The sequence below is a fragment of the Eptatretus burgeri genome, chromosome 13, assembly GCF_056783735.1.
Source record: "Eptatretus burgeri isolate ZD-2024b chromosome 13, Ebu_testis_v1, whole genome shotgun sequence".
In the NCBI taxonomy this organism is placed as follows: Eukaryota; Metazoa; Chordata; class Myxini; order Myxiniformes; family Myxinidae; genus Eptatretus; species Eptatretus burgeri.
In genome coordinates, this window is record NC_140973.1 from 6,028,067 (window position 1) to 6,050,073 (window position 22,007).

The 22,007-nt window shown below is 46.1% G+C and overlaps 2 protein-coding genes and 1 long non-coding RNA gene across 11 annotated transcripts in view; 1 reads left to right on the top strand and 2 right to left on the bottom strand.

Annotated features, from left to right (window-relative positions):
* LZTFL1 (leucine zipper transcription factor like 1) lies at positions 1 to 15,802 on the bottom strand. 3 transcript variants are annotated; one of them, XM_085850910.1, is made up of 10 exons: positions 15,623 to 15,802; positions 13,052 to 13,176; positions 12,362 to 12,556; positions 12,194 to 12,254; positions 11,945 to 12,016; positions 11,696 to 11,761; positions 11,393 to 11,443; positions 10,922 to 11,095; positions 9,989 to 10,092; positions 1 to 767 (listed from the first exon to the last, which is right to left on the bottom strand). In XM_085850910.1, the coding sequence occupies exons 1-10, from the start codon at positions 15,662 to 15,664 to the stop codon at positions 749 to 751; spliced, it is 909 nt and encodes a 302-aa protein (XP_085707036.1). In that variant the 5' UTR covers positions 15,665 to 15,802; the 3' UTR covers positions 1 to 748. The 3 variants fall into 3 exon arrangements, with proteins under 3 accessions (XP_085707036.1, XP_085707035.1, XP_085707037.1); XM_085850909.1 differs by having other exon boundaries at positions 11,366 to 11,443; positions 15,623 to 15,781; XM_085850911.1 differs by having other exon boundaries at positions 11,366 to 11,443; positions 15,494 to 15,682.
* LOC147013737 (uncharacterized) overlaps positions 15,705 to 22,007 on the top strand; it is a 14,303-nt gene continuing 8,000 nt past the window's right edge. Inside the window, exon 1 of the long non-coding RNA XR_015050498.1 lies at positions 15,705 to 15,839. This is a non-coding gene — a long non-coding RNA (uncharacterized LOC147013737). The remainder of the gene's footprint in view (positions 15,840 to 22,007) is intronic.
* LOC147013738 (SWI/SNF-related matrix-associated actin-dependent regulator of chromatin subfamily E member 1-like) overlaps positions 17,239 to 22,007 on the bottom strand; it is a 23,536-nt gene continuing 18,767 nt past the window's right edge. For all 7 annotated transcript variants that reach the window (XM_085850903.1, XM_085850905.1, XM_085850902.1 and 4 more), the window contains one exon: positions 17,239 to 21,272. In XM_085850903.1, coding sequence (XP_085707029.1) covers positions 21,040 to 21,272 — 233 coding nt within the window. In that variant the 3' untranslated portion in view covers positions 17,239 to 21,039. The remainder of the gene's footprint in view (positions 21,273 to 22,007) is intronic.

Genomic DNA, 22,007 nt, shown 5'->3' on the forward strand with positions numbered 1-22,007 from the left:
CAGTGAACACCCCAAAACGGTCAACCGTTCTGGTCATGTTGAGACGACTCGTCGGGTTCAGACCAGGCGACTGGAACGACCGGGCAATCAAAACAACGTGTTTAAATGCAGCCTGTAATGCAAACAATGAATCTGATCTACCTTTGATAGATGGCAAAACGTACGCAGTACAACAGAAATGTTCATATTCAATTCATGTGGTTTGATTTCCCAAACAGGAAAACAAAATTGAACAACTTCATTGAAGAGTCAAAACAGCAACTAACATCCTTTAACAAATATATTTTTTAACAGAGTGGTGTATAGTGTATAACAAACCAAAACGTCTTTAGAGACAAAACAGGAGTAAATGTACGGTACCTGGAATCTCTTTTTAAATGCAACATAGTACTGGACACACATACAGCTGAACAGGTTTATAAAGTACATGAAGGAGACAAGACTGTACCATCTACAACTTTACATTTCTGTATCTCAATCCGAAGCAATCACCGGTGACGGCTGCTCGACAAAATGTTCACAAACAAACAGGATGAAAAACAATATTCTTTCAGACAGAAGAGTAAAACAAGTGGTGAGCGGTGTTGCCTTTCCACAGCAAGTGGTGAATGGTGTTGCCTTTCCACAGCAAGTGGTGAGCGGTGTTGTCTTTCCACAGCAAGTGGTGAGTGATGTTGTCTTTCCACAACCCATCTGCCAACAAATACCAACCGATCCAAGAATCCCAATCTTCATCATCCACAGACTGTCAAGCCTGAGTTTCATACCTGGGGAATTGAAATTGTGATGAGAGCACACAACACAAATAGAAATACAATCAAGCAGATGAAGTTACAAAGATAAAGTTCACAATATAAGGTGTTCTTTTTACAATGGTAATCGTAGTAGTTTACATGGTTACAATGGGAATACAAAAACGAGTAAAAAGGGCAATTGAGGCGGTAAAAGGATGTTCTCTTGTTCGTTTGTTTCCTTCCCTACATGTCAACCATGAAGATTACAGCAGCTCCAGCTACTCAAATACAAAAAGATGTTCGGAACAAAAACAAGTACATTCGAGTCAATAATATTCTTCATATTCATGTCAGCAGTGAACAACGAAATTTAAACACGATGTCATTCAAAATTAAACGACATCCCCATAAATGACAATTACACGACATCTTCCATCCTGTGCTGTAGCATCCCTCAACCTTGAGATAAGCAGGCAGCAGCCTCTTCCCTCTCTGCAGACCTTGACAGAACCAGGAACGGGTCCACCACTTGAAATGTAGGTTGTTTCAGAAAGACCCGGACAACTTTGGCTTTTAATATTGTGACGTCCACGGGACTTGAACAGTCCCGCCAACGTAGAATGAGCCGAAACGATGGAGGCGGTTTATTTGTTTATAACCCAAACATGGCGGTTCTAATCGCTCTACCGCAAACGGGACGAGGAAGGTGGCATGAGTCACTTTTTACTGAGTTGATGATGTTTATTTGTTTTTATTATTATCAGAAATAACCAGACTCGGCAAGAAGAGGGATCCGGGGCGATTCGACGGGATGGTGTAGGATCGGGCGTGGGGAAAAAAACACAGACAATTCCAATGAATATACAGTTCTCAATCCCTCTAAGGCGCCAAGCACACACACACACCCACACACACACACACACACACAAAACGTAGCTATTTCTGGTGGTCAGGCTGGACCATGGTGTGGACGCAACTGTCCCTGGATCGGCGTCGGACGAGCCGGCCTTGCTCTCGTCAGGGGGGGGGCAGGAGAAACCGCGGTGCTGTCGACCTCCTGGTCCTGGCCCAAGTCCGCCCACAGCCGCCAGGGAACCAGCTCCGGCACCAAGCCGCGAGCAGGAGAGGGAGGCAGGTCCGCCCGCCGCCCGACCCCGCATTCCGAGTCAGCAGAACCCCAGAGCCAACCAAAGCAAGGCACGAGGCTCGGAAAGGCTCCCAGACACGATCAAGAACACGATCGATTCAGCACAACAACCAGGACGCTCTCTGCCGCCACAGCTTCCACACCAAAAAAACACGATCGTTCTGGTTGTAATCTTCTTCCTCTCCCTTTTCGACCCCGAACAGAACCTTTTTATCCTTCTGTCCTCGTCACTTCAATCGAGCTGTTTATTGGCCCACCGCCATCGCCTTCCGCCAATCGTGATCACGGGGCGGAGCCATCCGCTGCACTGTCCTGTGACGTCACGGCCAGTCTCCAGAGAATACCAAAAAGGGTTTACGCAGACACACTTACCCTATCCCGTGTCCCTATCTAATTACGTGACATTTATCATTTCCCCCTTGAAGAAATGAACATTTACTAGACAACTTATCACCACTGAATTGCTACTTATTACATCGAGATCCTGGTAAACTCGAACAGCATGGCATACCTAATTAAACATCCTAATTACCCTTTGAATGCATACCCCCCCCCCTCAAACGTAACACTGCCCCCTCCTCTGGTACCGCAGCTCCTGCAAGGTGTATCACAGGCGCTACCGTAGCAGCCTTAACACTTACTGACTCACACCTAATTAACCTAACGAAATAAAGTAGGAGGGGCAATGGGCAGCGAGTTGCAGCTAACTTTCCTATCCTGCTTAATGTACTACCCCCTTATGGCCTTATCCTCACCTAAACAATCATTCGTTTTTTATTTTATTTTATTTTATCAGATGAGAGCACTGAGCGAAGTTGCACTCCATCCTCTGGATCATCGCTCTTGCCCAGCACTCTTCCAGTGATCTGGGGAGGGGAAACAAAAGGTTCCACAAAAACACAACACTTATACTTTACATTCCGACTCTAAGCCTTAACGACACTATTCACAGGATATTTACAGTTGACCGCCTCCCCCAGTGGATGCTAATAGACCCAGCGTTACCTGGGGAGCCAATTTTCAAATTTGTTTGCCCCAAAATTATGCGGACATCATGCCCTTGCTGCACATGTCAAGTTGTGCGGGATCGAGTGGGACTCATACATCTTCACAACACTCACACCATGGTCATCATCACATTTCTAGGTCATGGTCCTCATTTTAAGCATGCAGGCTGAATCCCGTCATGGCCGTGGGGTGGGTTACCACAAGATGATGGGGGCATCTCAGGTGCAACCATGCCCACAGGTAAGCTTTAGTCCAACCCGGACGTTTCTCCGCCCCGCTCCCTTTGATTCCCTCCCCCCTGGTAGCCATCAGCTCTAATCCCGTACAACACTCTGGAAGGGGTCTCACTGGCTCCTCTGGCCTTCCTGGGTCGCCAAGGTCCTACCCACCTTGGTCGCCCAACCAGACCCTCTCCCAGTTGCCTCCAGACACTGTCACCATTAGCCACCAGGTGGTGAATCTCCTTGAAGGGGGTCGCAATTCACGCTCACCGTGAGCTTCAGCAATCCCTGTGGACAAGCACATCATCCCCACCCACAAAACCCACATGACTCCCCCACCTCATCGGCCTTACATGTGACACCTGCATTTCTAACAATTCGCCGACCATGACCTTCCCTATTACCACACCATGTCCAATAAAAAAATCAATGTGTGCACGATACATTTCACTTCTTAACTTAAAACAACTCACACAGCACTTGTCACCCGATCCACGCACCAGCCATTGGACAGCCACTTGTGCCCGCTTTGTTACCAATTACCCACTGTCCCGATTGTCACTCTAAAACCCAGCAGAACTTACAAACCCATGCCAATTTTCCCACAATTCTTTTTTTTTTTCCACGAAAGGAGGGCACTTCGCCACAATCTCACCAGCCGTGCATGGCCCTATATGCTCAGCCCGATCTAGTCTCCCGGACCCCCGACAGTGATCTCCGGACCCGACCTATGAAAGGGCATCTCGGATAGACCTGGCGGTTCAGCAGGAGGATTCACCCTCTCCGAGTCTAAAAGTCTATTGGAGAGTCCCTCCATCGCCGGGTACCGGCAATATCGTTGCATGTGTCCTCTTCGCCCGCACCGGAAACAACTCCCCATAAAAGGCCACCGTGAGTATCGGTGAAATGTCTCTTCCGGTTCCGGACCCCCTCGGCCATAATCGAATTGCTCTATTGGCTGGGCTGGACCCCGCCGCTTTGGCGCACTAACTACCGGATTACCCTTTATCAAACTCGACAGTTTCTGGCAAATTTCCTGAAACATTTGAGTAATGCCAATTTCTCCCAGCCCCTCTCCTTGATCCTGGATCTCCGCCTGTCGGACCGTCACCGATGGCCTCTCGGGCACCCGACCCGGCCGCCTCCACGAGGCCAGCCTGGCTGCGCACTCAGCCGCTCGGTGAACGGTGGGTGGATCCTGTAGCTCCACTAGCGCTCGGACCTCAGGGTCCGGAAGAGCAGCTAAAAATTTCTCTAGTGCCAGTCTGTCCCACGCCTCCACTGTAAGGTCCCGATACGCGATCCTGACTGATTGGTAAATGTCCTGTGCCAGTTCCTGCACTGTCTCACCCGGCTTTAATCTGCGGTGCTGGAGCTGAGCCCGCACCAGATCACAGTTTGCCACGAACCCAAACCGACGGCTCAACGCCTCGCAAATGTGGGAGCTGGTCAACATCCCCTCCGCGATCACGTTTAACCAGTCTGCGGCTGGTCCCCGCAACGTTGCCACCAAATTCCCTGTACGTTCCTGCTCATTCCACCCGTTTAGTCGGGAAATGCACTCAAATTGCGTCAGAAAAGCTTCAACGCTCCCTGACCCGTCGAAATTTACCAGGGGGATCACTTTTACGGTGGCCCGCTTCTCAGTTTCTCCCTTGTCCGAATCCAGCCCAGGGATCAAACACCCTTGTGGCTGCGTATCCTATTTCGGAGCCCACTGTGGCCAAAGATGTTTTGTGGTGAGGGTCTCATGGGTCAATTTTGCCTCCTGTTCCAAACGTTGAATGGACCGATTCACCTCTTCCCGCAGGATCTTCTGGGCCCGCACAACCTCCTCCAAGGCTCCGTCGCGAGTTTGTAGCTGCTCCTCAACCAACCCGGACACTCTACTTACAAAAGACGGCTCTACCAGGCCTTTATCCAAGACTTCATCTTGGCTCATAATTTTATCTTGTTCGTCCAAACGAGCCTCCAATCCTTTTACCTCCTCCGCCAAATTCATCCCTTGCTTCCTCAGCTCTCCCCACTCTTCAACTTGCAGCTGCATAAGAGCATCCACACAGGCACGATGACGTTCCAGGCTTTCATCCACTTTATCAACCCGAATGTTCGTTGCATCAATTTTATCTACCAATTTTTCCGTATATTTTCCCCCTCCAATGTAATTTCTACCTTTGTTTCCTCCAATCTATCCTCGAATTTACTTTGTATTTCTCCCAATTTAACATCCACACACTCCTGCATCTCAGTTTTCATTTTCTCCATCTTTTCCCCCAATTCATCCCTCATTAAATCAATCCGTGCACCCAACTGTACCCCCATTACCCCCAATTGATCTGTCATTTCTGCCCCCTGTGCCGTCATTTTTGCCATTTGTGCCGTCATTTCTGCCCTCTGTGTCACGAATTGATTTTCCATTTGTGCCGTCATTTCTGCCCTCTGTGTCACGAATTGATTTTCCATTTGTGCCGTCATTTCTGCCCTCTGTGTCACGAATTGATTTTCCATTTGTGCCGTCATTTCTGCCATTTGTGCCCCCTGTGCCGTCATTTTTGCCCCCTGTGCGGTAATTGCACTCATTAAACGTTCCAACATTGTCCAGATCGTCATCGTGCCGGTTTCCGGCGCTGCCGGCTCCGTTACGGGCGATGAAGCACGGTCCACGCTCGGAATGGGGGAGGTTCCAACCCTACCCCCGTCTCTCCCCTCTTCCCCCGACTCGCTGCCAGACACGTGGCCTTCCTCCTCAAACATCTGCACATCCGCCATGGTGCAGAAGTCCCGTTTGCTGCCAATTAATTTAAATTTGAAAAATCCCGCCAAAATTTTCCCGCGCTCACGCGCTTTTCTGTAGTTCTTTTAGATTCCAATTCGTGGCGAGATTTTAATCCTGGTATATAATTTAGAGGGGTTCGAACATCCAACACCCTGACACCAATGTGACGTCCACGGGACTTGAACAGTCCCGCCAACGTAGAATGAGCCGAAACGATGGAGGCGGTTTATTTGTTTATAACCCAAACATGGCGGTTCTAATCACTCTACCGCAAATGGGACGAGGAAGGTGGCACGAGTCACTTTTCACTGAGTTGATGATGTTTATTTGTTTTTATTATTATCAGAAATAACCAGACTCGGCAAGAAGAGGGATCCGGGGCGATTCGACGGGATGGTGTGGGATCGGGCGTGGGAAAAAAAACAGACAATTCCAATGAATATACAGTTCTCAATCCCTCTAAGGCGCCAAGCACACACACACACACACACACACACACACAAAACGTAGCTATTTCTGGTGGTCAGGCTGGACCGTGGTGTGGACGCAACTGTCCCTGGATCGGCGTCGGACGAGCCGGCCTTGCTCTCGTCAGGGGGGCAGAGAAACCGTGGTGCTGTCGACCTCCTGGTCCTGGCCCAAGTCCGCCCACAGCCGCCAGGGAACCAGCTCCGGCGCCAAGCCGCGAGCAGGAGAGGGAGGCAGGTCCGCCCGCCGCCCGACCCCGTACTCCAAGTCAGCAGAACCCCAGAGCCAACCAAAGCGAGGCACGAGGCTCGGCAAGGCTCCCAGACACGATCAAGAACACGATCGATTCAGCACAACAACCAGGATGCTCTCTGCCGCCACAGCTTCCACACCAAAAAACACGATCGTTCTGGTTGTAATCTTCTTCCTCTCCCTTTTCGACCCCGAACAGAACCTTTTTATCCTTCTGTCCTCGTCACTTCAATCGAGCCGTTTATTGGCCCACCGCCATCGCCTTCCGCCAATCGTGATCACGGGGCGGAGCCATCCGCTGCACTGTCCTGTGACGTCACGGCCAGTCTCCAGAGAATACCAAAAAGGGTTTACGCAGACACACTTACCCTATCCCGTGTCCCTATCTAATTACGTGACATTTATCATTTCCCCCTTGAAGAAATGAACATTTACTAGACAACTTATCACCACTGAATTGCTACTTATTACATCGAGATCCTGGTAAACTCGAACAGCATGGCATACCTAATTAAACATCCTAATTACCCTTTGAATGCATACCCCCCCCCCCCTCAAACGTAACAATATATTTTGAACCACAAATGATACGATGACATCCTTTGGTTTATATGATACAGAAATTCATAACGTTTTGTGCACACCATCAATACACTTCAATGTGAGCTCCGTTTGTCTATGTAGGACATCAAGGCTGCAAACGAGTTCTTGCCATGTTCGGCGCAGCATGTTTGTGTCCACCAGTGCGCATGCAGCTGTGATCCAAGAACGAAGAACTTGCAGGTTTGCTACCTTGATATTGTAAACATCTTTGACAAACTCCCACAGAAAAAAATCAAGGGGAGGTTATATCTGGTGATCGTGGGTGCCAGGCGGTTGGTCCGTCTCGACCAATCCAGCGACCTGGAAATTTTTCATTCAGGATGGTTCGAACGATCAAGGTCCAATGAGGAGGATTGCCATCCTGTTGAAAAATGATATTGGGTTGCAGGTCCTCAATCTGTGGCAAGGCGATTCCTTCCAACATGTTCAAGTAAATTGTTGAGGTCACGGTGTTCTCCACAAAGAAAAACGGACCCACCAAGTGGTCATGGAGAAGGTCACACCACACATTGACCTTTGGACTGTCACATGTTTTCAATGACTATATGGGGGTTTTCAGAGCCCCAGATCCTCACATTGTGCCAGTTGACCTTCTCCAATACATGAAAGCAAGCTTTGTTTGTGAACATGACCTTTTTTAGGTAACCTTCTTCATCCTCTACGCGACTGAGCATTTCCAAGGCAAATGCCTTGCATTTGAGTCCATCATTTGGATTGAGTTCCTGCAGAATCTGCACCTTATAGGCATGAAGTTTCAGTCTTTTCTACAAAATCCTGTGTACAGAGGTGGCTGGTAGTCCCAGTTCTCTGTATGCGCGTCCAACTGATTATCTGGGACTTTGTTGAAATGATTCACGCACTCGCTCAACGTCTGATGCACTTGAGTTTGGTCGACCAGTACTTTTCTGTTTCTGACAAATTCCAGTCTTGTGAACCTTCAACCTCTTGCACCAATCTCTGATACTAGTCCACGATGGCGGATTCCTTCCATATCTTGTGCGGAAATTACGCTGAACTTGCATGTCGGATCTCGTCTCGATGAACCATTCGACACACTGGGCTTTCTCCTGTGGAGTTGCCATTTTCTTTTACATTAAACCACCAGACATGGAAATAAAGAAAACTTTATACGAGTTTTTGTATCATATAAAACAAAGGGTATCGTTGTATCATTTGTGGTACTAAATATATATTAACAACCAAAGTTGCCCAGGTCTTTTTGGAACACCCAGTACAAGTATGTCCTTCAATCCTGATAAATCTTTCACACCCTGTACCTCCGAAAGAACCGTTTGGCAAACCCTCACATCGACTTTCTCAACAATATTCTTGAGGACATTCAGTCATTCAAACTCTTAGGTCTCACGATCAGCCATGATCTTTCTTGGGCAAACCGCATTTCAAAGTTGGCTTCCAAAGTCAGTCGCCGACTGGGCATCCTCTGTCGTACAAAGTCCTTTCTCGGCACACTTGAACTCTTATCCACCAGCAAGGCTGATATCCACCGTTTGATGGAGTACTCATCTCCCCTCTGGGCTGGCTATCCTACCTCGTACCTTACTCAGCTTGACGCCATGGAAACCAAGGCCTTCAAGATCATTTGAATCTCCCGCAATGAAGTTGAATCTATGGGTCTGTCACTTTCCCATTGCAGACAGGTCGGTGATCTCTCTGTCTCCTACTGCCTCCTTTCTGGTGTTGCTCCCTCTGCTCTTTCCATCCTTTGCCCCCCCCCCCCCAGGTTTCTGCAAGGTGCACGCAGTCCATCAGCAGCCCTTGTCTGGTGAAACTATCAAAATCCAGGATCACTGTTCACCTCCACTCATTCATTCCTCTGTGACTTTGGTTATAGTGGAGAATCAGCTGAGCCAGAGAACAACCACACTCTTAATAGCAAATGTCACCTTCAGGTTTCAAGGGATATCCAAGAAGACCACACCACAAATCTGTTTACTATGCACAGTTTCACTTCTGTTTGCTTAGTTTGTGTGACACTGTATGAAGATTATAGTTTATATAAAGTTCTTCATCGTCTTCCTGTTCTTCAAATTCAATGCTTTTCTACTGGTGTCAGGACCTCAGGATGACCGCCCAAGCATGTGCAGGATTAGTGCCTGGGACGCATGTCCAAAACATCTATTTTGGCCGTAAGTGAAGCAAAGATTGTGGTTAAAGACTTTTTTAAAGATAAATTGTTGTTAAACTTAAAGAAGCAAATTTTTTCTTTTACATGACTCGTGGCATAATGGTTAGAGCACCTGCTCTGAGTGTGGAAGATCAGCTCAGCGATTCGATTCTGACTCTGGCCAAGTTATATCAAAGACTTTTTAAAAAAATGGTACGTGCTGCTTCCTCACTTGAAGCTCAGAATTTAGAGGAGAGAGTATGGACAAACCCCATGGGCTGGCATCACCTGATGTGGACAGGGGGGTATTTATCCGTTATTTCCACGCTGATGCGGTGAGAAAAGTGATGTAATGTCACAAGTGGGCGCTACTGGCACCCAGGATACTCCGGAAGATATGTCACTGCCCCCAAAGGCTGGCTTTGTTTGGCCAAAGTCAAGTCCGGTGTTCTCTAATACAGTATATCGGGTGGATATGTGCGTGATTTGTGTGACAGCTCCTCCATGAGCATTCGACCCTGTAAAAAAAGATGTTTTTTAATGAAGTATTTATTTATAAAATACTCAAGTTGGTGCTTTTCCTTTTTGAGAGGTAGCTTGGGGGCAACTAGATTTACAAAAACTCTTGAATGGACCCCCGGGTTCAGGACGTACTGTGCGAGACGCTGCCTGAGATCTCGGATCAGCTCATTCTTCTTCTCCAGAATGGCCTTCAGGTTGCGGAATGCGGCTGTCTGTTGGAACTTCCGGTCCAGCTCCTTAGGAGGAGGAAAGGTGTAGTTTGGTGGGGGAGGTAGACAAGGTGGATTAACGAAGAAAAATTAACTCGCGGTTTTTTGGCAGATTGAAGATGCAGCAGATATTATCACAGACACATTAGAATGGAAAACAAGAAAAATGAAGAAAATGCCATCGATAATAATTAGGCATTTCACAGGACTGTGCAGTAACTGAAATGATCATTGATCTCCTAAAGGCAACCCTTTGCATCATCTCCTTTGAAGGGTAGAATGCTCCATAATTCAGCACCTCCTACTATCAACGCAGCAGAATAACAGTTTTATCGTTGTATATGCTTTCATTGAGTCTCACAAGTTGAAAGTGAACACACTTCTATTGATATACATCATGCTTCCTCAATTTCAGCATCTGCAAGCATATTACTCAATGGGTGATTGGGTGATTGCGTCATCCCGCTACAGTGATAAGGTGATTGTGTTGGCCACTCTCCAGTGATAGGATACCATTTCTCACTCCCCTACAGTCACAGGGCATTATTTCTAAGATAATATCAGTACCCAGTGACAGGTCATTCCCGTAGTGCTCCCGGCCTAAGTTACGATGTGCCCTTGGACATCTGATCCAGGACTGGAGGGGGAAATGGTGGTGGAGGGGGAAAGGGTTGGGGAGGTGAGAGGCCAGAGGGAGGAGAAAGCCGCTACTTGCTAATTACTCACATGAGCATGGATTAGTACAGGAAAAGAGTGGTGGAAGGGACGTTTTGCTGTCTCAGACAGATGCACCCACTCTTGCATGGCCCGATTAGAGTGTATATTTAGGTTGTACTTGAATGTTTAACATCATAACCTGCTCTGCAAGCTGTAGCTGAGCCTGGATGGCCAATACTTCTTGTCGACTCTTCGCCAGGCCCTCCTCAAGCACCCGTCTACAATCAGCAACCTTATCACGCTCTTTTTGTAGTCCCAGGTGCATCTTTGCCAACTCCTCTTCCAGCTCATGGTCACCACTGCTTGGTCCATGCTGTTCAGGTGTGTTACAAGAACGCGTGATGTCATAAGTTATAGCGAATATAGAAAAATGGCAAAGCTAATGTCACCATTTAAAGTATTGACCATAACCCCACCAAACGTTACTCAAAACTGCCATAACGGGCGGTCAAGCAAATAATGCACCATCAGAAGATAAACCGCAACATATCACTCCAACTGCACTCTGACATTGAACCCAGTGTAAAGCCGAGCCTAAATTCAAACTCCAACATGCACTCCACTCCAGTACTGAATTGCTGACCTGCTTCGATTCTTCCAAGTTGCGTACCTCTTGAAAGCTCTTCTCAAGGCTCAATCTCTCCTCCAGTGCTTGCGTAGCCTGCAGACCCAACCAGAACACCAAATGGAACAGTCAGTCAGTCATGGTGACTGACTCTGATGGCCACCAAAAAGGTTTCTTTGTCACATAGGCATTGTTAGAGATCGAGGACAACTCACGATAAGAGTGAGGACATCAATGAGCTTGGTTGAACAACATGATATTTTCTCAAATAATTTTAGAAGACACAAGCCTAACCATGTGCTGTGGTTGTGCTTAGTAATAGGAGAGGTGATGGGCTGCTATTCCGACCTGAGCTTCCACGGTGCTCAACCTTGTCTTCAGCTTATCATTTTCCTCCTTCAGTCGTGTGATCTCCTGAGAGGGGTAATCCAAAGGTGCCCACGTTAAAGCCGCAAACGCTCCCTCGTCTCACCGATTGCCCTCTCGCCAAAACTGCCACCCCTGCATTGTAGTATGGAACAAAATGATTTACATCCCTTATGTGTGATTACATTTACATCCCGGATGCTTGGTGCCAAACAGGTGGGATGCACGCACTTGATTTAGCAGGTCTGATGGTTCACCTTCATTCAAGGGAGCAAGTTTTGGTCTCCCTGGCTCTACGTTAGTCTGGAAGGTACAGGTTCGAGGAACTCAAGAGATACAACATTCGAGTATGAGCTTCAGGAAAGTTTGAGTTTAAGTTAATAGCAGGAATGAATCATTGTATACTCATGTGCACACACCACTGGAACACAACCAAAGACTTGTAAGATGAAAAAAAAATTCAGATTTTTGGAACATTACCTTCATGTTGGTATTGCTGAGTTCAGACGCCTCAAAATCAGCTATTTGCTCCAATAGTTCTCTGTAAATCAAAATGATATATTTTAAACAATATTCTGTGCTGAAAGTCTTCTTAAGCACACAGATGTGCGTGTGTGTGACCAGTGAGGCATTTCCATCTATGGTCACCTGTTCTCCAGTGTAGAGACATCGGCCTGCAGTGTGAGGTGCCAACGCTGGGCCTGTGCCAGAAGTTGGCGTAGAAGCAGCACGTTGGTGTGCGCCGTGTGGATCAACTCGGATTCCAACTCGCTGCGTAGAACATCACCCAGCTCATCCAGCAGCTCACACACCTCCTCTGCTGTGAACATCCCGTCCACCAATCTGGAAGAGGAGACGCATGAAGAGGTCTACAAAACGTATTTGGAAAGCTAGTACATTGGCCATTATGTTGTTGAAGAGGTGTTGAAGAGGTGTCCATGTTGGACCAGGGAAGGGTGGCTAGTCTTAATGTGTGGTGGTTTGTATCAACAGAGGGGACAGGTTGGCTTTAGTGTGAGTTGGAGCCGATGTTGATATCGCATGAGGAAGGGCTGGTGTCGAGCCAGATGGACTCCCGTTTCACTCAGCAATACCACCAATAGAGTATAAACAGGAAACATCTGAAGAATGGAGGATAATCTCACCTGCAACTTATTACAAACGTATGAACGAGTCACAGATGTCAGGCAATGGTTACAGAATGTGATTTAGGCACAGGAGGACGTATCATATATTTAACGACCACACACCAAGGCTCGTTTATGCATTGTCAATTAAATAATGTGTCCAATGACTTATAGTAGGGAGGTTATTGTACAAGGTTATAGGTCCTCTTACCTGCTCTCCTTGAGATCTGCAATGCAGGAATGCACAGCCCGCAGACGCAGCGTCCGCTGGGCACGAGCGAAGCGCAGGTAAGATACCACCTGGTGTTGGTGGTACTCATTGAGACTCGGTTCAGCCTGTCGCATGTACAGTGTACCACTCAGCCTCGTATATTGCATTCTCAGCACAAATTGTTTAAAAACCAACTTTTCATGTTATTACAAAAAAAAAAATGCGGATGGCTCATGTTGTCATGTTTCTCTGTTCGTCGGAGCAACGAATGCAGATATTGGAGACGAAGCGAGGGTCTGTGCTTTGACGGATCCTCGACAGGGTCATGCTGCAGGGATTGTAGTGTCCAATGAGTATGATGATGGAAATCTGTGCAATTGCCATTCTAAAAAACCACGAGCAACATGAGGACGACCGATGGTGAAAATGTCGCGTCAGAGGTATTCACTGCCATTGAGATAATCGTGGAGGAAAGGACAACGCTCTTGGTCCACAGCAATGCTCAAATGATCATCCGGAATGCGGCTTGGTGGCAGGAAAAAAAGGCACCCAGGTTCTACAAGGGAAACACAACAGCAACCACCACCACCACCACCCCCAATTCCACCTCCAAACTTGTGTGGTCAAAATACACAAAGATGTGATGCAAGAGTCCAGTTGAGGATCCTGAGGAGTCAGAGTTTAGTCTTTTTCTGCTGGACTCAGACTATGGATGTAAATAAGGACTTGAACTCGAAATATGACTGAGACCTGCCAGTTTTGGGGGTTTTTTTTGTTCTTCAAAACTCCAAATCGAAACATGAAATAAGCAAACGAAGCACTTGGTCAACTCCACGCAAACTTATTACAGTAATTCCTAAAATTTTATGTACCCTGATGTAAATTTTACACTTTTTATGGATTTATTCCATTTTATTATGGCTGCTGTTGGCTTATAATGGTCAAGGTGGTGGGCTATGGAACCTTGGATCCTGAGCTCAAATCCCACTCGGATGTTGAATTAATACCAGGTGGGGTTGACTCTGCCCGTCATCCTTCCGAGGTCGGTAAAATGAGAACCAGCTTGCTGGTATCCTGTGTCGGAGTGGCGACCCGTCCAGGATTGTATCCAATAGCCAAGGAGACTGCTTAAGCAGCACCAATGCTCTGCACAGGGGACGTCCCAACCTCTGTCTCTCGAAAGTGTTCCCTGTTCAGTGAACGAGCCAAACCTGGGATGATCCGAAGATTTGCATGCAGTGGTTTGGGGGTGTCATGGGGCGTGAGGGTCGTAAAGTGATGCCGTGTTGTCCTAAAGAATCGTGAAGCACTCACTTTACACGTGACCATATCCGATTGTCTGTACTACATAGTTGAAGGGTCATGGGTCACGATAGAGTGGGGCTGTTGTACATTAGTTCTGTCCAAACTGTTGAAGATCAAATTTATCATATAGTACTTAGTTGCATCCAGCAAACTCGCAATTACATCAAACACAATGTAATCCATAATAACAAATATCAGTGTGTCCGTCCATCTCCTCCATAACTCCAAAACCATGAAACATCCTCGCCCCCCTCCCCCTTAATAAAATGTAGTACTCTCCTCCCACACCTCTGTCTGTCTGTGTGTGTCTCTCTCTCTCTCTCACCCCCTCCTCGCATCCTCCCTTCTGCAGTGTATAGCAACGTTTGGTGAGGCGTCACTCTCCCCACCTCCCCCCCTTCCTCACCCACAGCTAGTTTCCCTTCCCTTCTCATTCCCTCCTCTCCTCCCTCCACCATCTCCCTCTCTCCCCACCCTCTCTCTCCTCCATCCTCTATCTCTCTCCTCCTCTCCATCCTCTCTCTCTCCCCTCCATCCTCTCTCTCTCCCCTCCATTCTCTCTCTCTCCCCTCCTTCCTCTCCCTCTCCCCTCCATCCTCTCTCTCTCCTCCTTCCTCTCTCTCCTCCTTCCTCTCCCTCCCCTCCTTCCTCTCTCTCTCCCCTCCTTCCTCTCTCTCTCCCTCCATCCTCTCTCTCCCCTCCATCCCTCCTTCCTTTCTCCTCCCTCCCTCCCTCCTCTCTCGCATCCTTCCCTCCTCTCTCCACTCCCTCCCTCCTCTCTCCCATCCCTCCATCCCTCCCCCATCCCTCCCCTCTCCCTTCCTCCTCTCTCTCCCCTCCCTCCCTCTTCTCTGTCCCCTCCCTCCCCACTGTCCCTCTTCTCTCTCTCCCGTCCCTCCTCTCCCTCCATCCTCTCTCTCTCTCTCCCCTCCATCCTCTCTCTCTCCCCTCTTTTCCTCCTCTCTCTCCCCTCTTTTCCTCCTCTCTCTCCCCTCCCTCCCTCCTCTCTCTTCTCTCCCTCTCTCCCTCTCTCCCTACCCCCTTCATGTAACCATCAGCGAGGCGATAGGTTGTATTTTCTCATCCAGTTCAGTAATTTATCGACCGACCAGACATTTATTATATATTTAATCTTACCATTTAATTTCAGTCCAATATTTCCACAGATCTGTCTTTGATAAAAACACCACAACTCCAGTAGAACTTGGTGACGCCAAAAAACAAATGAATTACTGAAATGTAAAAATAATAAATAGTTCGTCGAACCATTGACGAAGCTCCGCGAAGAATGGCGGTTAACGTTTCCATGGAGACGCATCCGGGGGGATTCTTCTTCAAACCAAGTTGGCGCCTGCGCACAGCTCCACTTCCTCCCACGATGTTAACCTCGAATCCAACATTAAACAACGTAATCACGTTTCCACAAGTTTATTCATGTTACCGACACCGATTTGTCGGTCTGAAGATGTTGGTAGTAAACGCGGTAAGTTGTCTGTTCAAACTCTCACGGTTACGTCATCTGGGTGTATTACGTCATCGGTTGGTCGCTGATGCCGTATAAGGAAAATCTGGTGGTTGTGGAGGGGTCTCAGCTTGGTTTATTTTCAGAAAGTGGCCATCCCACCAGAGGACCGGCACACAATGACCTACTCTTTACAGAATGACCCGTTGGATCTGCGATATAAATTATTCAATAAATTCGTTAAAACTCCAGGAAATGGCCATGACGTCTCCTCCGAGGGACCAGGTACCCGTGATTGAACCCCCCTCCTACCTGCGAAGCACCAATCCGATTTATAAACGATCCTCCTCCGAATACAACCTACAACCCTATTTACTTTACCTGTAGCTACCTGGCACTGTGCTACCTGCTTACCTCCCATACCTATTCCCACCCCCAGATCTTGCTCCTGTGTGACAGACACACTCCAAAATTACCCCTTACATCCTGTAATCTCTATTTTCATTGTTCTTTCCCATCCCCAACACCTTACACTTGTTCAGGTTAAATTACATCTGCCAATATTTTACCAAATCTATACAAGTATCAATACTTTCCTGGATGTGATCACCACCCCCTCTGATATCCACCTTACCTCCAAGCTTTGTGTCATCTGCAAATTTGGAAAACCTACTCTTCACCCCACTATCCAAATCGTTGATGTAAATATTGAATAGTAATGGTCCGAGTACTGATCCCTGAGGTTCCCCACTACTTACATCCTCCCAGCAAGACATCCTCCCACTCACAGCCACTTACTCCTTCCTTTCACTAAACAAGTTTACAATCCAATTAACTACCTGACCAGCCACTCAAGTCCTCACTTTAGCTAACAACCTCCGATGTAGTACCTCATCAAATACCTTCTTAAAGTCAATTACTACTCGGTCCACTGCCTTTCCCTCATCCACCCAATCAGACACTGATTCATAGAAGTCCAAAAAATTTGTTCGACAGACACTACCTTTGGTAAACCCATGTTGACTATCCCAATATTGGAGTGTGGGGTAAAAACCAAAGAGAACATATTGATGAAGTTTTATTCTGAGTCATGTGGGAACAGTATAAACAAAATGCACAAATGCAATCATCTTTCATAACATGAGATCAGTTTAATGAACAATATGTAAATAAAACAGATATATATATATATCTGTGTCGGAGAGGCGACCCATCCAGGATTGTGCCCAACAGCACCAACGCTCTGCACAGAGTATGGTCCCACTGGATGGATAGGTATGTGTATATATATATATATATATATATATATATATATATATATATATATATATATATATATATATATATATATATATATATATATATATATATATATATATATATATATATATATATATATATATATATATATATATATATATATATATATATATATATATATGTCTCAAATAAAAACAAGACAAAGTAATGAACGCTTCAAAGTGGGAACATTTATAAAGATGTAAACTCTTTCCTTTCTATTGAAGTTCAAGGTCAAGGGGCATGCAAGCATCAGAAACGTCAGCGAATAATTGACAACCACGTGAAAACACCACTAACCACAAAAGCAGCGGTAAGAAGCATCGTGCGTGCAAATCCGTGCCACAAAGGTAATTGTCAGCCGCAGAAACGTCATTTTGGCAACGAGCAACCATCACATCTCCAGATATACAGTACAACTAAACTCCCCGAATGGAAAAATACACCAAAGGATGTTTCACATCTTCGCTCGACGTCACGTGTCATCTCCAACAATCTCACAACACGACCTTTTGGTGATTGGACCTCCTCATGTCAGTGCACATCATTAACTCAACACAATGGGCTCAAAAGAATGAGCAAAAGAAATAAAAAAAAAATTAAATCATAAAAACGACCGCACTACATCTCCACTGTGATTTCAGGGGTACTGCATGTCAAAGCATGCTCTCACAGGAGGAACAGTGAAGTGGATGCCGAGAGGGAATGTTTTAAATGCCAGAGCATTCTACAAATCACACTTATGACTACTACTACGACTACGACTACTACTATTCCCACCCTTTTTGGGTCGTTTGGGAAAGTTTTTGGCCCAAGTGTTTTACGTCCATCAAGTAATGCTGGTGGACGGGACGTCCGTTTAAGGTCCACCTGTGGGACGACTCACTTTGTGATAAAACCCCTTACCCGCAAAGCATCGATGCGACAGTTTATAGTCAGGTCAGGAATCGAACCCAGATTCGACCGTTCAAAGCTAAGTGCACTCCCTCTGCTCCATCCTGTCACACACAAGATTGGCAAGCTTCCTGTGTGGAAGTATTTTGACAAAGTTAAATCACAACTCAAGAAGTTCCTTCCTCAGTTGTGCGCGGGTTTCTGGAAAAAAAATAAATAAATAATAAAATCAACTTTTGCCCGTTTTTGGCCCTCATAGAATGAAGGCTTTTTTGGGGGGGCCTACTTGGCACACGACCTTTTGAAGGACCGCAAGCTGGAACACCGCAGAGGAAACAGCAACCAGAAGGATGTGCCACAAACGGGTCACAGGTGACCATGCACATAAAACCACCTTTGATTGGTGAAATTGTGGCATCGACTGTTACGGAAACAAGTGAAGGTTTCAAAATGACGACGTCGCGTCACACAAAGTGTTAGGTATGGATAAACACATTCAAACGTATGGTGTTTGTCACAGTTTGTTCGATTGCAAATCACAGACCTGTGTAAAAATATCACTACGTAGTAGGACAGAGGTAAATGTCAATGAACATGGTATATCAGTTTAAGGTAAAGACCCAATGACAATCTGAATACTTCACAAACCACGACGTAGGACATGAGTTTGTAGATTTCAGAACTCTTCTTCATTTGAAAAGATTGTCTCTGCAGGGTGGTCCATACGTCTTGTTGCCTCTTGCTCAGAAATAGACAGCGCACATATTTGTCGTCTGTTTCACAGCGATGCTCACGACGTTGGTTTATAAAAACAAGAACACACACACATGGCATTCCAATATACAACAACAGAATAACTTTTGATTGGGTGAAAATAAAACAAAGGAGGAAGGGGGGGGAAGTGTGTTAATAAGGCAAATGGACCACCCTATAGAGACAAAATGCCAATGGATACACAAGTGTGGTGAATAACTTGGCTCTAAAGAGACAATGTTAACAGCAAGCCTTGGCTCAAACACGGTTGGAACCGTCATTAGAAGAATACCTTGGCTCTAAGAGACAATGTTAAAGAGACAATGTTAAAAGGGCCCGTTAGCAAGCCTTCACGTCGTTTGTTCGGATACACCCGGTTTTCATATCCACTCCGACACACCCAACTACGAGCTCAGGATGAACATGTTCCTTGACAAGGAGTCAAAATCCATTACATCCCAAACAAAATGATCGCCGCAATACTCCTGTGGAATGTTGGTCTGTTAATTCATTATTAATTACACAAACGGGGGACAAAAAAAGATTGGTGCCGATTTTTCATTGGGAAGAATGGGAGCAGGGGACCCACGTTGTAAACAAAAACAAAGGGGCAGGGGCACTTTTCATTAAAAATGAAAGGGGGTGTAGGTTTGAAGCAAAAATTAAGTGCGACCACATGACAAACAAGGAGGGGGAGGGACAGTTTCAACAAAATTAGGAAGGGGGAACATGTTCAACAAAAATGAGGAGGGGCATTTTAAACAAGGAGGAGGAGGGGCATGCATTTTAAACAAAAACGAAGGGGGTGGAAGTTTGTAGCAAAAACAAGGGAGGGGGGCATTTTGAACAAAAACGAGGAGGGGGCATTTTAAACAAAAAAAAAAGGAGAGGGGTTTAAACAAAAACGAGGGAGGGGTTTTAAACAAAAACAGGGGGGGGGCATTTTAAACAAAAATGAGGGGTCTAAATGCAGAACAGAAAAAGGGAGGAAGGTCACATTTTGAATGAATATAAAAGGTGGGGGTGTGGTATGTTTTTAATGAATATAAAGATAGGGGGGACATTTTGAACGAATATAAAAATGGGGGCACGTTTTTAATGAATATAAAGTTGGGGGGCACATTTTGAATGAATATAAAAGGTGGGGTGTGGTACGTTTTGAATGAATATAAAGAAGGGGGAACGTTTTGAACGAATATAAAGATGGAGGGGAACGTTTTGAACGAATATAAAGTTGGGGGGCACGTTTTGAATGAATATAAAAGGTGGGGTGTGGTACGTTTTGAATGAATATAAAGAAGGGGGAACGTTTTGAACGAAAATAAAGATGGAGGGGGCACGTTTTGAATGAATATAAAAATGGGGTGCACGTTTTTAATGAATATAAAGTTGGGGGCACATTTTGAATGAATACAAAAGGTGGGGTGTGGTACGTTTTGAACGAATATAAAATTGGGGGGCACATTTTGAATGAATATAAAAGGTGGGGGTGGGTACGTTTTGAACGAATATAAAGATGGAGGGGGAACGTTTTGAACGAATATAAAGTTGGGGGGCACATTTTGAATGAATATAAAAGGTGGGGTGTGGTACGTTTTGAACGAATATAAAGATGGAGGGGGAACGTTTTGAACGAATATAAAGTTGGGGGGCACATTTTGAATGATTATAAAAGGTGGGGTGGGTACGTTTTGAATGAATATAAAGATGGAGAGGGAACGTTTTGAACGAATATAAAGTTGGGGGGCACATTTTGAACGAATATAAAAGGTGGGGTGTGGTACGTTTTGAACGAATATAAAGATGGAGGGGGAACGTTTTGAACGAATATAAAGATGGAGGGCGAACGTTTTTAACGAATATAAAGATGGGGGGAGCATTTTGAATAAATATAAAAGGTGGGGGTGTGATACGTTTTTAATGAATATAAAAGCGGAGGGGGGAGGGGAGGAGCATGTTTTGATTGAGTATATAAGAGGGGGCCACGTTTTGAATTGGGCTTCCAAACATATGGCATCAATGGCGAGTTGTGAAGTGCAAATACAATATTTTCTAAGACAGAGAATTTTATAGTGCTCTCTGTGCCATTTCATAACACAGTATTTGGGAAAAACAAACATTAGTCTGCAATCATAGAAGGGTTATCTAAAGGCCGACCCATGGAATGTGCAGCTTACAGACTTTAAAATTCCTTTCCAAACCCAATATAGAAATTCATATTTGGTAAAAAGAGCCTGCACCAGCAAAGCAACAATTTCCTAAACTCCATTTCTCCTTACTCCGTCTGAGTTCCAAACGAATCATCTAAGACATCGTCCACACTCTCCCTCAACTGCCCATCTCCACTAATCTTCTTACTCCTAGCCCTGATCATGCTTTGAACACACCCGGAATCCCCATCGGGTATCTTCGGCCTGCATTCTCTCTCTTCTTCTTCCTCATCTTCTTCTTCCTCCATGTCCTCTTCCTCATCAGTATTCTCTCCTCCAGCAGTTTCTGTCCCAGAATCTAAAAGGTAGATAAAGGGTTAGGGTTAGCCATTACTTGGGAATCAAATCCATTATCCAGTACTTTGCATTATAGAACATTGTTTAATTATTTTTCTCCACATCATACCACATTATATTGTTACAAATTTGGAATTCAATTGCACACAACATACAGGTTCCCTTAGTCAGCTATGTCGATAAGTGCTTGTTCCCTAGATAGCTCACCTTTCATTGTTTAAATGTTCAGAGATCGATTAGATGCGCTGCGGATCGATTTAATAGTTAGGGAACGAAACAATGGAGACGTCCCTCCCCCTCTTCTGCAAAGAGGAAGAAGAACCCTGCCATCCCGTGACGTCAACAACTCCCTCCCACCCGTGGTTGAGCGGGGGGCGGATCACGAGGGCATGAGTCACGCCAGGTGCGGGGGAGGGGGTGGGAAGGATAAAGAGGAGATCCTTTCTTTGTTCGCGTGGGAGTCCCGTGGCAGAGTTCGGGGGAGTCCCGTGGCAAAGTTCGTGAAGAGTCCCGTTCTGAGTCCCATGTGCAGAGTTCGTGTGCTGAGTCCCGTGGGAGGAGTAAGTTTTTTTTGCTTTGGAGAGAGCAGTCGTTCAGCAGGCCATCGGGTCCTGCTTGGCTTGCTTGGCTTGAGGCCTTCGAAAGCTTTTTGCTTCGGCTGGCTCAGTGAGCTTCGGCTGCTGCTTTGTTTTGGAATGAACTTGAGCCGGTTGTTTGGCTCGAGCTGAGAGTGGAG